The 17,968-nt window shown below is 30.5% G+C and overlaps 1 protein-coding gene across 4 annotated transcripts in view; it reads right to left on the minus strand.

Annotated features, from left to right (window-relative positions):
* LOC145260273 (serine/threonine-protein phosphatase 4 regulatory subunit 3-like) overlaps nt 1-17,968 on the minus strand; it is a 100,836-nt gene that overhangs the window by 33,665 nt on the left and 49,203 nt on the right. For all 4 annotated transcript variants that reach the window (XM_080118108.1, XM_080118110.1, XM_080118107.1 and 1 more), the window contains one exon: nt 1,468-1,617. In XM_080118108.1, the coding sequence (XP_079974234.1) occupies nt 1,468-1,617 (150 nt within the window). The remainder of the gene's footprint in view (nt 1-1,467; nt 1,618-17,968) is intronic.

Raw genomic sequence — 17,968 nt, forward strand, 5'->3', positions numbered from 1 at the left:
TAACACGTCTAAATGATAATATCTACGACTTAAGAACGTGGGTCGCGTGTGTATTTAATTTGCCCGACTTTCACACGCTATTTTTTCCAGATATTTCAATCGCTGCATGTTTCTTTCGCTTTTCAGTATAAAACAAGCGAAAACTGGCTTGCATCCGCGTCATGTTTCAAGGTCAAACATCATGCGACTTCAGTTTCTCACACTTGTCAATTTCATTTTATGAATGTTAAATTTAGATCCTTTTCATTCCTCTTCTCTCGTGGCCGAGATGATTAGGTCTCAGGGTTTTTTTCCATTTCGTTTCCACATCCACGTCAAAGGTTTGGGGTTCAAGCCTACTTTCCTACTAAAACTTTTTCTTTTACACCTCCAAACACCCGGCCAACATTTTTTTTTAAAAACAGAATAGCTTTGATCACCCTCTCCCCCCAACACACACACACACACCTACAAACACCCGGGTCACGTAACAAATAACTTTATATATGTATAGATTATGTGTTGAATAAAACAAAAAATCAGAACGAGTGACAGATTTATTTTTCAAATTTGGTACACTCATAGATCTTTAAGATACAAATTGAATAGTATGTATTTTATATTGCTATGTAAAAGGTGACATGATCCTTTCCTCTATATGAAATGAATTTTTGAAAATAGTAAAAATAAATAAAAACCAATCTCAGTTTTTGCATCTACAAAGTTTATTTATAAACCATTTTCAAGAACTTGAATAGATCTAAAATGTCATCTGTGTATATATTTGTTTCGGGATTAAATAAAAGTTAACTGACCATTTCTAAAAAAAAAAAAAAAAAAAAATTTTCTGTCCAAAATCTGCCTTTCTTACGACCGGACACATACAAAATTTGGTTGGTGTTGGTTTCAATGGAGCCCTGAGTTCATTTAAACGAAATGTAAAATGGTGTATTTGGACATCTGCCACACTACATTGTTAACATTGTCATATCTTCCAGTATATGAAAATGGTAGATCCCTTAATTATGACGCCCCCACAGCCTACCAGGCAACACAGATCCAATAAGAAAACAAAGATTATCTTGATTCACCCCACCCACACACCTATGCCTCAATACTAAATATGACATCAGTAAACAATTTCTTCAATTAATAAACACTTTCCACTATCCATTAAATTTCACAAACTCTTCAATAAAAAATAATTAAAAAGTTATTCATGCTGACCTTCTATAACCTCAAAGCCTAAAACAGCAATCCCCCCAAAACATCCGCTGCTCATGCAGAAAAGGTAGTTTGCCCCACAGGTGGGAATTGCACAATCAGATCCATCGTGTACAAAGCTAAAATCATATCAGGTGTAAATCCCAAGAAAAAAGAAATCTACATTGGAATTACACAAGGAACTTTCAAACAGGTTTTATGCTCAAAGCAAACTTTAAAAATAGAAGTAAAAAAATTATGAAAACAAAAACAAAGAAATCTTACCTTAAAAAATGAGTCCCTGTTTTGTGGCTGTAATGTTTGCGAAAATGTACAAAATTCCTTAAGAAAGAAAACCAACTCTCTTCTTTTTTCATCATCTGTTTCATCATCTGTAAGTTGACTAAATAAACTAGATAAGAATTTTTCATCTTCCTGTAAAAGATAAAATAGCTTTTTTAGTTTTCATTATCATCACATTTAATATATTAAAAAATTAAAATGAATATATAAAACTTTGGTGTAACTACATTGCTTAGAAAGCATAATTATAATCAAATAAGTTTAACATGACTTTAATTTACCCAAAGACTTTTTTTCTAACAAAAATAGCATAGAAATGGAATTAACTCATAAGCTAGAAACAAACTAAAAGTACACAGAAATGTTTCAAGAGTTCACTGACTATGGAGTGATCATTAAAATCAAAATATGAAAATGTAGTGTCAATATTTTCAATTTGTTTCTTAATTATCAATTCATTTCATACACTAATTCTATATATTATTTAACATTTTAAACAGTTTTTATTTTACTGTCATAAAATGTTTATTTAATGACAAAGATTTTGATTTGTTTAGGAGATTTCTATCATATATCCCTACTCACTGTCAAGATAGATGATCTCCACCTACTCTGAAATCATCTCTTTGGACAATTAAACTGTTTTGTACAAAAGATGTAGTACAGGGTCAGGGAAATCAAGTAAGTGGGGAGTATTAAATGTTTTAACTATATTTAGTTTCCATGACCATCACAATCTTAATCAATAGCTGTCACATGAAAAAATATAAAAATATTTATAATTTTAAACCTTGTTATCCATTATTTGCCTAGTTTTATTAAATATACAAAGAAAAGTCTTATTGCTTAGTTCATCTAAATATACTCAGATGCTGCATTCAAATGTTAAAAGTACATCAGCTTATATTGGCCTCCTTTTAGTTTTAAGAGACAACTGATGCCTGCATCGGAAGCAAATCCAGGATGACTGGAAATAAGGCTTTTTCCTTTTGGATCAGTTACAAAACCAAGGCTTGAGAGTCTAGTTTACCCCCCTATTAAAGGTTGAAAGGAGAGAGATATGTGGATCCATACCTTTCCCAAGATGATTAATGAAAATGATAGTGACCCTGTCAAACTCATCTATAATCATTACAGCACACACTTATTGTCATTTTTATTTAAAAATAGTTTTCTATACTTATATTATTTACCTCTCTAGGTTGGACGCAAAGCCAGTGTATTAGGATTAGTGCACTCTGGTGCATAAAAAATGCCTGAGTAATTCTGTTAGTATTCCTCAGTCGGAATGCCTCTGCAATTAGAAATAAACTAACTTGTTCTTAAAGAGAAGGTAAAGTCTGAAAGAGAGTGAACCTCCCAAGACTGAACAGAATAAATCAAGATTGACAGAGCAATGCCAGAAGAAACCACAATGACTCATCTTCTGTCAGATTGTTGTTGAGGACATATTCTCGACAGATACGAACACATAACTTAATTATACTTTCTGCTCATGAATACAAAGATTTCAAGGAAGAACAAAATAACTGCTTCGACCATAACATAACTAAATAAGCAAAACATTAACTAATTAGAAACACTTTTGATGATATTGCAATAAATCAATTACTAAACATTTAAAAGAATTGAAAATATAATTTCTAGTACAATCAGAAATTTTAACATTTGACAAAATCGAAGGGTGGGTGGGGTGATTATCATTTTATTCTACGATTTTTGTCACATGTAAAGATGCTTGTTTCACAAAAGATGAACACATTCCATCTTAGTCTGATAATCATTTCTGCGCGTCCAGGTGTGGTTAGTTGCATGTCTACAAGGCTTGATAGAGGTATTAACATAAAAGAAATATATGGTTAAGTTTTCAGATTCTAACAAAAAAAAAAAAAACAGAAAATTCACATGAATTGTTAATTTGTTTTACCAAAATGTAAAGAAATATAAAATAGGGATATGAAGTCAAAGCCAGGGTAAATTCATTGTTTTAGGAGACAACTTAAAAATGTAAAAACTCTTGTGTATTTGGGTTACTGACTCCATGGTCCTGTTTTTAATCAGGCGTTACTTTAATTGCACAAAAAAAAAAAAAAAACGAACATGCAGTGAGACTATAAATATCTGCCTGATAAAGATGGGACACAATCTTATCTGGGTCTTACTTCTCTATATTGTAAGAAATATTACTAAAGTTATGTTATAGAAATGTTGACAATTCAAAAACTAATCAGGCTGAAATTTTTACATAGTGATTACAGTTATCAAAGAAGCAAATCCTTAAATTTGGAAAAATCTGAAATTGAAATACAATCAAAATTCCGACCATAACCAAACCTTTTATGGTCAAAAGATAAGATCATATGAGTTCATCAGCTACAATACGGACAGAACCAAAGTTATTACTGAAAGCATAACCTTTTCCGTCATCGTGATATTCAAATATTAAATCAATTAAATTAAACTACATTTGATGACTATTGATCAAGTGATGTGGACATTAGGCTGCACACAAACAATGATGAATTGATTGAAAATATAACCTTCAGCCTCTGTGAAGGTAAAAATTGCCCCCTTTTTTTTTATTCATTATAGTGATATTCACCGACATTGTCAAGATCTGGTTGGTAGATTTCTAGGAAAATTAATTTCAAATATCAGATTTATAATTTTTACTTTGAAGAAAAGTTAATATACAAGCAAAAAGTGGTTATATATATATATATATATAATGTTGCATAGTTCTTATTAGAAGAGGACTGATGTTATATATTGTTGTTGTGTTCATCTTAGTAGAGAATCTTAGAGTGTTCATGTTGTGTGCAGATATATTGCATATATATCAAGAGAGAGACATTATGAGATAGAGACAGTCTTATATATAAAGAGACAGGGTACAGGCTAATACAGGAAAGCCGAACATGTAATTCAACGAGAGGAGATTTATAATACACTGACAGATAGACCGAGAGATAGTGAGTTTGGTATTTACGTGACGGCCTGTACATATATTAAATGTTGATTGTAGTAGACAACGCACATATTTTAAATGTTCATTTAGAGAGGAAACAGAGTGACAGTAGGTACATGTTGAAGACATTTATACGGAGACAGTTCATATTCACAAGACATACTTTGATGAGAGGATAAAGTGGTATACATTGATTCATACTAGAATGATTAAACACATTACCTTTTCTCGCTGGAATGATGAACACAGAAAGACGGCAGTTATAAAAACATGTTGATAGTTTATTCTTCGACTGGTCAGAAATGATTCTGTACTTCAGGGATTCAAAGTTGTTACATGGTTCCTTCTAAGTCTCCCACTTTCAAGAGGGTGCCCTGACTAACTGAGAATCGGTCTGAACCTCTCTGCTTCTCTGATCTGACTGATCTGCAACCGATCTGATCTCACCTGATTCATCTAACTAAATTCATAACTCATGACGTCATTGCATGACCAGCACGTGCATATCAGACACATGGCATGACATGCCTTCTCTAACCTAATTTACGTAACCCACTTTACAAATAACATTTTCCATTGTGCGTTTTTAAATTCCTTATTTTAATTTCATTTTTATAACAAAAACAAAATTCATCATTACATTCCTTTTTCAATAAACAGATATCTAACTATTTTGTGTGAGCTAAACAATGGTAATTCTGCATTCCATTTTATAATAACATTCTGTGTTTATTTTAACTTATGATTGGAATTCTCAATTCCAAATCTAGCTTCACAAGTTTGAATCCTTGACTATCCTATTTCATATTTAGTCACAAGAACAGGCAGCTGTTCTTGTAACACACATATATATTTCATTTTTTATATTTCTATAAAATGAAATAGCTTTAAAGCAAAAATTTAAAGGTTAAAACTCTTTAGAGATTTTTGTTTTATGTAATAAAGAATATATATTAAAAAGTTTTTTTACATCTTAATATTTTTTAGTTATTTTATGAACCTAACCATGAGCAAGTGTGAAAAGTCATTTTCAAAAAGAAATTCCTGTGAAAATTAATTACTTAAAATATAAGGGCAAAGTTATCTAGATAAAAAAAAACATAGGTGTAAAATGGAAAACTGATGATTGCATAATTTATTGTTTTATTAGTTTCAATATTAAAAAGATTAAAAAAATTAAATCATTTTTATAAAAGTCTTTTTAAATAACATATCAGATATTCTTTTAATTTTCTTATGGAATAAAGAAAATTAATCAAAAATTGTTTCTTTAATTCTCCAATATATTTTTATGGACTTAACCACTAACTGATCCAAGTAATCCTAGATGAAATTGGAAAATTTCAATCGTCTAGATTTTAAGATTTTAAAACAAATATTTTACTTAAAATTACATATTTTTTCACAGACCATGACAGGACTTGTTTTTAATTATTAACAAATTTCTTGCCTTAATCAGACGTGTAAAAGATGCATAATTTTCCATAAACAAAAACGAATTTCGCAATTTGAAGAAAGAAAAAAGAAGTACTGATTACAAGCACCGATCATTTCCTGTTCTCACTACTTCAATCTGTGTCTTTTCATTCACTCCTAGCATATGTGTAACCCTGCAGCCAATTGTTATTTTTAGAACATCGAATAGAAAACAAAGATCAAAAGAAATAAAGGAAAATAGATTATACTGATAGCTGATTATACATATTGATTACGTTTTGTTCTTCTCACTCTCAGTCTGTTTCTCTCTTCAGCCACTCCTACTCAAAATGTAAACTCGCAGACAATTTTTTTTTACAACAAAAATATGTAAACAAACATATATATATATATATATATATATATATATATATATATATATATAAAGCACCATTCGCCCATCCATGGAGTACTGCTGGTACATTTATCCTCTTGAATAGGGTCCAAAAAAGTTTTCAATCTAATAGGTCCCACTTTGTCAACTAAGCTTGAGTTGCTGTCCCATTGCCACAAGGTTGCATCTCTGTGCCTGTTTTACAAGTATTTTAATGGAATGTGCTCTGCTGAACTCGTTGCACTTGTGCAACATCAACGTACATATTCCCTAACAAACACGCTTAGCAACAAAATCACACTCCTTCACTGTTGAGGTCCCTAAATACCAGAAAGCTTTCTACTCTAATAGTTTCTTCCCTTGAACAACTACACTTTGGAATTCCCTTCCCGCTACATGCTTCCCTGACTGTACTAATATGCAGAAGTTTAAATGTAATGTAAACCAACATCTTGTAAATTATTCCTAGGCATGGTCCCAAATAGTAGCTCCCTACGTCCAAGTGGCAATATGCTTTGTAAAAGGCAAATGTGAGCGTTTACCAAAAAAAGGGGTGGAGGTATTTAACATGTGTAATCAGCACATTGGTATAATACGTAAAATGATAATTGCCCAAAATGTGTTGCAAATAATATAAGGAATAAAAAGAAAAAAATCACATAATAAAATCTTTGTGAAGAACAACCGATGTTTCTATAATTTCATGTATTAATAAAAATTCTGACAGGCTTGTTTAAATCTTTTTCAAAAAACTAAGAAAATAAGTGAAAGAGAAGACTATTTCCTAATGTTTAGCTTTATTAAAGATGCCAGAACATCCTAATTTCATTTACCAATTAAAAAAGTAATTTCATTGCCTAATAATTATCCCTTGATTTGATTATCTAATGAAAATAAATGACTAATCTTGCATGAAAGAAATTATCAAGTCAAAATATGCAATACATGAATCGTGTGTGTGTGTGTGTGTATATATATATATATATATAAATAAAAACAAAAAGTAAAATGATATATATATATATATCGTTTCTGAGACATTACATTTTATATATTTATTTTTTTTAATCTCTAATTGACAATTATTGTTATCTTGTTTTCTATTTTGTTTTGGTACTTCAAATGTAAACGGCCTATAAAAATTATTGTAACCTTTTGTTCAAACAATATTTGTATTTGCAAAATATAACCCTTCTAAGCATTTCTCCAAGTAGATTATAAACTAAAAAAGAGGTAAAAAAAAAAAATCTTGATTTGCTACTTTATCTTTTGATATCCACTCTTTGTTACTCATATATTTTAAGATTTCTATTTGATGTCTAATTCTGGTGCTGATGATGAGACATTATTAAAATAAAAAATAAATTTTGTATAGTCTCAGGAATGATCATGCACCAATTGTTGATATTGAATTGTTGGATAAATGATTTTTCCATAAATCATTTTACCTTTTGCTTTTACACTTACCTATGATAGATTCTACTCTTGAACCGACTTTATATCTTCAACATTTTGAACACAAATTCATTATACTTATGCTAACCCTTACAAATTAAGGTAGAAGGCTATTTATGTCAAAGTAGTTTTATCTGTTTTCAAACCTAGATATCAAACCCACTATCAAATTTATATACTACATACTCGCCTTTTTTAATAATAATATATGAACACTTTCATTCCCAGGAAACACTGGGCTCCTCTTTTAGTATAATTAATAATATATATCAATACTAAATGATAAAATATACTTAGCTTTAACTATTTACTACAGTTTAACTGATCATCAAAAGTGTTATCAAATGAGATTAGTTATTTATTCATTATTTTAAATAAAAAAAGAAAGAAAAAAATCTTATTTAGTGATGTTTTCAATTATTCGATCACAAATAAACAATTTTATTTTTGTATTTATTGTTAACTAGCAGGGGGAGGAGGGGGTACCTGGCATTGCCCGGGTGTTTGGAGGTGTGTGTGTTAAAAAAAGAAAAAAAACGAAAGAAAACAAAAAGAAAAAAAGTTTTAGTAGGAAGGTAGGATTGAACCCCGAATTCTTGCCGCGAAGGTGGAAACGAAAGGGGGGAAAAGGCAGACACCTAACCATCTCGGCCACGAGGGGAGAGGAACTGATAAGGGCGTTATGTGAAGGTTTATAAAGCGAAATAAACAGGTGCGAGGAAGTGGCGTGATGTCTGACCTAGTTTTGCGCTGCAAGCCAGATCATTCGCTTTTCGAAGACGCGACAAGCTGGTAAAAGTCGGACAAATTAAATAAAAAGGCGACCTCCGTTGTTAAGTCGTAGATATTATCATTTAGACGTGATATAAAAAGTTTTAAGAATGAGCGACCCCCCCCCCCCCGAGAAGGCTGACGAAAAAAGCCTTTTGCCGACACACACACACAATTTTCGCTTTTATATATATATATATATATATATATATATATAGATATATATATATATACTGCCCGGGTGTTTTTTGGGGTATGTGAAAAAAAAAAAACGAAGCCTTCACGACGCGCAGTTGAAAAATAGTAAAGTGTTAAAAAAGACAGGTGCGTGTTTTTGATTGACGTGACGGCGATAGGTATTCAGCAGTAAGCATTTTGTGCGGGACAGTTTTGAATGAGGTGAATAAATCGGTTTGTTTGTTTTTAAAAACCCGCTCCCTGTTTATTAGGAGGAGCGAAATGAAAGCTACAGTCTGATATGACGAAGTCGACATTGAACAAACGTTACTTAGCTCTCTTGAGACAACTGGCTTTTGACCTGTGATTAGAGTCGAGTTTTGCTTGTTTTTATACCGAAAACCGAATGTAACGCGTGCCGATGTGGGAAATGTTGAATAATTAACGTTTGAAAGTCAATAAAATTAAATAGACAGGCGAGCTCCGTGGATAACTCTGAGATATTACAATTTATAGATGATATAAAAAGTTTTAAGTTGTGAAGCGAGCAAGTGCTTCTCTGAAAGATGCCTTTTGTGGACATCGAGGAAAAGCGTACATACATACACACATACATTTTCGCTTTTATATCTATATATATATATATATATCTATATATATATAGATCATTTGTTCACTAATAGTCAATTGTTTACGTTATTTTATATATTGATTGCTAATTCTTTTTTACAATTACTTAATCTAGTAGATTGGAAGCCATATTGCATGTCACTGAGGAGGTTATTTTTGCTGAGGTAGTTGACGATTTCTCTATTTAACACAGATTCTAGCAACTTGCTCATGATGCACAGGAGACTGATTGGTCTGTATGGAGACGAAGATGAGTGATCACCTGAATTTTTAAATATGGGACATACTGATGAAGTTTTCCAGGGTGTTGGGAAGCATTTCTTTTTAAAACAACACTTAAATAGCTTTGTAAGTATGGGAGCTAGTTCTGGTTGAAGCTTTTTGAGCACTACAATAGGAATGCCATCACGCCAGATGCTTTACGGGAATTGAGGTTTTTGATTAGTTTGGCAACATCACGTACAGATATTTGTAAGTTGCATAGTGTGTTTTCAGACAGAAGAAAATACAGGGGGGGGGGGGTTTGATGCCCCTGATTGCATAGAATAGAATTAGCTGCAAAGAGTTTGGCTTTGTGTGATGCTGACAAGATCACCTCGGGTCCACTGATGATGGTTATGATAGGGTACACACTTCTATTCGGGACTCTTTTGTTATTTGCCACAATTGGTGGGAACCAAGCCGCTGTTCAGCTACTTTGGACTTGACAGACTGAGCATATATAACTCTTTCACGTTCTTAAATTACTCTTTTATAGTAGTTGCTGGCAGTCCTGAAAGCAGCTTTTGTCTCAGTACATCTGTTACGATGGAAGCAATGGAAAAGGTGATTTCTGTGCGCAATGGCAACTGCACATTCTGGGCTAAATTACGGACCTCAACAGTTCAGAAATTCGGTAATTTCGCCACCATTTATTTTTCAAGCTATTCTCATGAAACTTGGTACTCTTATGTAAAATTGTGTGCTCTTTCTGATTATGCAGTCAAATCTGATGCATCTCTTTACCATAAGCCATGAATTATAAATTCAGATGTACAAATTTCAATATTTTTAAACTATTGCATGGTATCATACAGTGGGTGTCTATTCTTGAACAAAACTAAGTATTATAGTGGTATTTAAATATAGCTTTATTGAGAGAAAATATTTTCCTGCATCTTCAAAGGAGAGCTTAATCTGGGGTGTAGCCATTGAATGCTTAAAGAGCATTCATGGCCGGTATTTACTACTTCCCTTAAAGAAAAGAAAAAATTGAGTAGATATGAATTAATCTCAGAAAGAAATCAAAGAAAATTTTTCATAGATTTTGAATTTCTGTAAAAGATGGAAATTCCCATAGTCGACCAGAACTTATGCATTTTGGGACCAGTCCAATTTTCAATCTTGTAAATCCTCTCTTTCTGACTCAAAATATACCCCTATTTTCTGAGATGCAACCATAAATCATACTCTACATGAATCCTTGATATAGCTTTCACAGTAGGAATCCTAATAAGCAACAACTATATATTCACCAGTTGATGGTAATATTAGTTATTTCTATTCTGTTGTTTTACTGAAAATTCAACTATGTAAACAAAGAAATAAAATGGTAATTTTTTACCTTTAAAATGATTACTTTTATAGGTTTTAGGGTATGCTGAAAACGAATATCACATTTAAACTTTCTGCAAATAAGTAGTTTTCCGGATATTAAACAATGTCATTTCTTATGTTATCGCTGATGGCCATCTTGGTACGCGCAAGCGTGCAAACATAACCGAGAAACTATGCACAAATGCACGTACTAAGATGGCCACCAGCAATAACATAAGAAATGACATTGTTTAATATCCGAAAAGCTACTTATTTGCAGAAAATTTAAATGCGATATTCGTTTTCAGCATACCCGAAAACTGTAAGAGGTAGTCATTTTAAAGAGAAATGTTAAGGTGGAAACAAGGTAAAAATTTACAAAATGCATCACAATGAAATTCTTTATCAAAAAAGGTTCGAAAAATGGTCTTGACAACAAGTTAAAAATAAATTAAATTTTCACTATATATTTTATTTAATTGTTAGGTGAAAGTACAGAATAGTTAACAAAACACCCTTCGTGGGTTTCTAAATAATAACATTATTTCAGCATGGTAGCATAAGTGCGCAAGTACCTTTTATTTGTTATATATATATATATATTTTTTTACCACTAAAAAAAACAAAACAAAAAAACAATTCTACCTTAAGTACAAGTAAGAAATTATAAATACATTGATAACAGAAACGCATGTACTTAGTACATTTTGTTGTTTATTTAACGCTTTTAGTACATTGTGTACAAAAACAAAATAGTATTGTTTGGAAATCAAATTTGAAAAACTTGAAAATAATTTTAAATTGACAAACTCAGAATAAAAAATGAAACTGATTTTTCTGCTTTTGTTTTGAAAGCAGAAAAACATTTTTTTTTTTAATTTTTAAGAGAATACAATGAAACTCGTTAATGCACTGACTTTAGTCAGCCTGAGCGCATAGCGAACCATTTTCCCCTGTTAAGCAGATTTGAATTTCTAGAAAAGATAACATTTTAAAAGAAATTTCCGCACAATTAATAATCAAATATTTACACAGTATACATGAAAATAATTCTGAAATTATTATCTATATGAAAGTGGATGATATATACCGATTTATATTTTCAATTCTCAAATATTCGTCAACTTTGCTCGGTCGTAACTTTGCTTCCTGTGGTCGTAAAAATAGAAATCAAAGTCCAGTTGAGATGGACTTCTATGCTTATATAGCCTGTAAAATTTCAGCCACATCCAATCAAATTTGACCTCGCACATATGCATCCAAACGTAACATATGAAATGTAAACATTGAAAAAAGTTTCCCTTTTTGCTGTTGTCATTTTTTACTGTTTTTTTTATTTTTTCATTTTTAACTTGCCGCATAAAAACATTGAACACATAAAAAGAAAAATTAACATCATTGGAATGCTTATTCTATTCTCTTTCCAGCAACGTAATTCTTTTAAAAATTGACCCACAAATAAAGATATGACTTTTTGAAGCACAATATGTATGTAATATTGCCGATGTCCACGAAAATACAGCATACGCTTGTAATGCTATGAATGAGCATAATATAGTATACTGTTTTCCAAAAGAGAATCACCTCATAAAAGCTAATGGCGATGAGTATGGTATCATGGCAATAGGACAAATATTACACTATCCCTCACCTAAGAAAAAAAAGTAAGTAAATGAGGTAAAGTCCAAGATGATGGTCTCATGATAACAAAAGATACATTAACTACATTATCCCTCTTCTTAAAGAAGAACAATACCGGAGAGGATTACCCTCACTACCTTAAAAAGGCAGTAAATCTTTGATAACAGATTTGATAATAAACAACCCACTCCATCAAAAGATAATACAATAGATTAATTTTTTTTTTTTTTTTTTTTTTTTTTACATTAACTTAAAAACGCTTATACATAATATTTTAATGGTTTCTTGGCCTTTTGATCAAGATTAAAGTGTAGTATCTCTTATCAGCGATCAACGTTTTACTAGTGACAAAAATATGGCATAAATATAAGAAAGTATGAAAATGCAAAATTACAACTATTTATTACAGAATATTAATTTATTAGAAGCTGTTTATAAAATAAATATGCAAATTAAGACCTAAAGTTTTTTTTTGGGGGGGGGGGTACTACTTACTATATATTTATTTCAAAATGTTTTATCGAAACACATCATTTTTATGTTAATATAGTTAGAATAGAAGAAAAAACTTTAGTATTTATTCATTTGGACATATATGATATTGATAAATTACAACAAACCAACGTCATAGCTTGCATTATCTATAATATTTAATTTTGTTTTATCATTTTTTTCTAATACATTCTAGAATATAGACAGTAATAACATTGCATCTCACAACTTGACATTTGATTTAAATTTTTAGTGTTCTTAAAAAGAAAAAACTCCCAATTGATTTTATATTTTATGTGGATCGATAAATCTTTCAAAAGTCCTGTTTCTCATTGGATAATCAACAGTGACGATTATCCAATGAAAATCTGTGACTCATTGGGTATGTACTTATGCGTATCTTTTTCTTTACAACTGTTATGAATTCAATTCAAACAATTACTGCTAGCTGTCCGTACATGGCATAATGATGGAGTAAACTTATGAGGAATACTAACAAAATTTTAAGCCTGAAAAATATTTCATCAAAATGTCTGACTTAACAAAGGAATCACCACTTATCAAAGTCCAGAGGCCACTCGAGGATGAGGGTTAAAGAGTGTACAGTGGTCAAAAGGACAATATCATGCTAAAATATATTTTAATTCATGCAGATTTCGTATTTATTGTTAGAGCTAATTATCTATTGAATATTATATTGTACCTAAAAAAATGGAAAAAAAAAAAAAAAAAGGATTTGGGTGCAATCAGCTAGAATTGATATCAAGATATTTAGTGCTCCGTTAGGTGTATCAGAATTTGGGGGGAATTTTTGACACCCTTAACACAAAACTGCGAATGCAATATAAAAAACTCGTAATTTCTGTTTAAAGTGGGTTGTTTATTTTCTTTATTGAATATACTTCCAAAATAAACTAATAAAGTTGTTTAAAAAATAATAGAAATATTTTTTATTTTTTACAAAAGTGTTTACAAAATGCTGGCGCACCTTCATGCAGCCATCTTTTTTTTTTTTACGTAATGAAATCAATTAAATTTTACGGGTTAAATATTTTTCAATTTTTAAAATTAAAAAATTTTTTTTATTGGTTCAATTTTTATGATATTTTCAAGGTCAATATGAAATTTTATGCTCTTTCCAATAAACCGAATATATTATTTTAGACAAACGTTTTTTTTTTTTAAATTCACACACACCTATTTTGAAATGTCTATTAAAATTTAATTAATTTACGCACCAAAGTTTTATATATCACACATTGAAGATAAAAGATCAATAAATAAAATATTCTAATTTAAAACAGAAAGTGTTTTTTTTTAATTTACCTGTAAAGTCCAAAGTGTAAAACCCCTTCAAAAAAAAAAAAAAAAAAAAAAAAACGATTTTTTAAAAAAATTTTTTTTAGTGGAAGCTTATGTTCTGCTTACATTGTTAAGTAAATATTGGACGCTGATGACAATTTTTTCTATTTCATTCAAGGTTTTCTTCTTTTTTTTTTAGATATTTGAGAAAAAAAAAATTCACTCGAGAAAGTAGAATTAAAATATTAAATCAAAAATTCATGTATTTCTTTGAGAAAAAAAAAAAGAAAAGAAAATTTCATTGACTGTTTTTTTAAGGCAAACACTTATAAGTAAAATGTGACTAGTTTTTTAACTATGGAGACACATATTTCTTCACGCACAAGGCTAACGCGAACATGTTGTTTTTACGCCATTCTGTCCATCCGTATTTCAAAACAAGAACAAACACTACTTCCGGCGTTTCGCTAACACGTAACAATGCTTATGTAATAGCGGCTTTTTCAAATAGTTGTTTAAAAAAATTCTTTTATTTAAAATATACATGAAATTTAAAATATAAATATGGATAAATTCTTAACAATGAAGAATGGGAGAACCCATTGAATAGTATTTATTTTTATAGGTAAGTGATTTTTTGGAATTTATATATACATATATTTATCGAAGCAAGTTTATTTTCTTTAAATCTCTTTTAAAGAAAACCGATTTAAAAAAACAAATATTGCATAATTTGCTATTAAACCTGTTATTTCCTTTTTAAATTTGGTCTTTGCTCCTTTAATTTAAAAAAAAAAAATAAAAAAATTAGGGTTTGAATTACATTTTTCAAGTAGTTATAAGCTTAGAAAGATAATAGGTCGAATTATTCAATTTTTTATCACATATTTCTAATGTTTTCCTAGTGCCCCATGTCTCCTACAAATGTAGCTAAGTGAGAGATAGGTAGGAAAGATTTAATATTAAATGACTTGAAGAACTGAATTTAGCCATGCACAGAAAGAAATAGAAATATGCTGGCAAATTGAAATGAATAGCTTGCATTTCAACTTGCCGACATTTCTGTATGCATTATTCATCCAGCCAAACAAAAATTTTACTCGTTATAAAACATCCTTGATGTACAATTACTATTTTCTGTTAATTTCAATGTTATGCAACCAGTAGTTTGAGTTTATCAGTTAAATATTTACACACAGACAGATGTACAACATATCTACTGTTATTCATATTGAAGTGAAATGTATGTAAAAATCAATTGTGTCCACATTTGGGGTAGAGCAAATCGGTTTCAAATCAGACAGAAAATGCTTGATAACTATGAATCTGTTAATCTTATTCCAGTAAGAAAAAACTTGGAAGAAATTATTTGGAATAGCTAATCAAAGCACATCTGAGAGAGAGAGAGAGAGAGAGAGAGAGAGAGAGAGAGAGAGAGAGAGAGTACTTAAGAGGGAGCATCGATTGTTATAGTTGAAAATATAGAGTATCTAATATACATTAGCAAAATTGAAATAAAAAGTAGTGCTACAAAAATTCTGTGCCTCCTAAAAGTCTCCTCAATTTATTTGAGGCAGTAAATGTTGAACATTTTCGAAGCCAATAGAGTAGATGTCAGCACAGTTAGGTGATGGGTTCATCGACGACAAAGATGCAAGTGATAAAGTGTGCTCCGGATACCCATGCACAATCACTGGCAAAAAGGCAATGAGAATGGTGGTGACTATGTAGAAAAATAAATACTGGAGCACAAAAGCCCATTTATATCCATCTTTAACTTTTTCACTTTTTTTTTTAAAGCTAAAAAAATAAGAAACATTATATTTGGAATAACCATTACATATGTGCGTGTGTGTATATATTTCATACCATGCATGTACCATGATTTGGGGGAGGCCTCATATGATGTTGATAACTTTAATATTTTTTCCTTTTTTTTTCTTTTTTTTTGCTCACTTGCAATTTGGTCATTTAGAAACTTAAGTGTTTGTTCTCATATCAATTTACTGCCATACATCTACAAATGCAATAGTATAAAAAACACTTTCAGGATCATTTGATTTTTTTTAATTTTAGATTGGTTATTTCACATGTTATAAAGAGATTAATAAATAGGGTTTAAAAACTATTAGAATACTGCAAATATCCACAATGGTCCAAAATTTGTAAGAACATGACATCCATAAAAACAAAATATAGCCATAGTTTATAACTAAATATCCAATATCTCTTAGCTTTCTATGTATTTCTTTTTGCCTTTGTCTCACTGTTGATTAAACCACTAATATTTTTAAATGTCTGAGCATTTAGAGAAAGTGATTTTTCTCACCAGATTCAAATTTGCATACATTTCTGCATAATAAACATGCAAATTAGATGGCAAAATAATGTTTCTTTATATCTACATAATAAAAGTAAAGAGTAGACTACCGGTGACCCATTGGGTCAGTATATGTTATAGCTATGGAATAGCAAATATATTAATTATGCTAAAAATATGCATGCTTGTGTGTACAACAATGACCACTAATTTTAACATAAGGGATTACATTGCTTAATATATGAAAAGCTACTTATTTGTGGAAAATTTAAATGTGATATTTGTTTTCAGCATACTCAAAAACCTATAAAAGATGTTATTTTAAAAGAAAATGTTAAGGTGGAAACTAAATAAAAATTTACCAAAACTCCTTTTATAGATATTTGCTTAAAAAAGCTACAGTATATAGTGTTGGACATCTATATCATATGGTTAGTCTGTCACTTCTACATAAAGGCTTTGTAAACAAAGTGTGACTTAACAAAAGCCAGTATGGCATAAAGCACTTATAAATCAACAACTATAACTTTTGCGTGTTTTTAACAGGCTAAAAGTCTATTGTTTGCATAATCTTCAGAGTATTAATAAACATTTGCAAGTAATTTTAACATCTATAAACTGCCAATTACAGAATTTAACACAATAAGAAATGGCTTTAAAATTGTTTAAATCATAAAAAACTAAAGCAAATACGTAAGTAACTGCTATTGTGTGGTTACAGTTACAGTGAGAAATAAAATTGACCGGTTAAATTTGGGTTTTTTTTCTTAACCAACTATCAGCTGTCACTTTCATTGCTTTTGGTAACAGTTACTCATTGTATGATTTTTTGTTTGTTCTATTTATAAAAAAAGTTAGATGTTATGTGTAGATAGTTAAGTAGTTTCCTTTTATTAACACGGTTTCAACAAATCCAAATAAAATCTGTAAAATGCCAATATAAAAAAAAAGCTTTCATGGCCTTGTTTTCATGCGCAGAATTTTTCAAACCGGAAGCTGTAAACCAGATGGAGAGTTTGAACATCCAAGCAAGACGATTTGAGTTTTAAAATGGTCGCCCTAGAAAAAAAAAAACAATTCCATTTTCATTTGATGAAAACTGGTTTTCTTTTTTTGTTGCAGACCATATCCTAGTTGGTCAGTTGTGTAAAAATTACAAGAGCGATAGGAGCCTTCTATCATGTCTGAAAGTGACACAATGTTCAACAAGCAAGATCGGAGAGGCACCAATCTGTACACCCCATGCTTTCTACCAATCCAAGTTATGACAAATTGCCAGCCCCCTCAAGTTGCAAATCCGGACAGCTCAACGCTTGAGGACACAGCTCAAGGAAGTTTCCGG

Source organism: Euprymna scolopes, chromosome 36 (assembly GCF_053919585.1).
Source record: "Euprymna scolopes isolate OS-2025 chromosome 36, ASM5391958v1, whole genome shotgun sequence".
NCBI classification, from domain to species: domain Eukaryota; kingdom Metazoa; phylum Mollusca; class Cephalopoda; order Sepiida; family Sepiolidae; genus Euprymna; species Euprymna scolopes.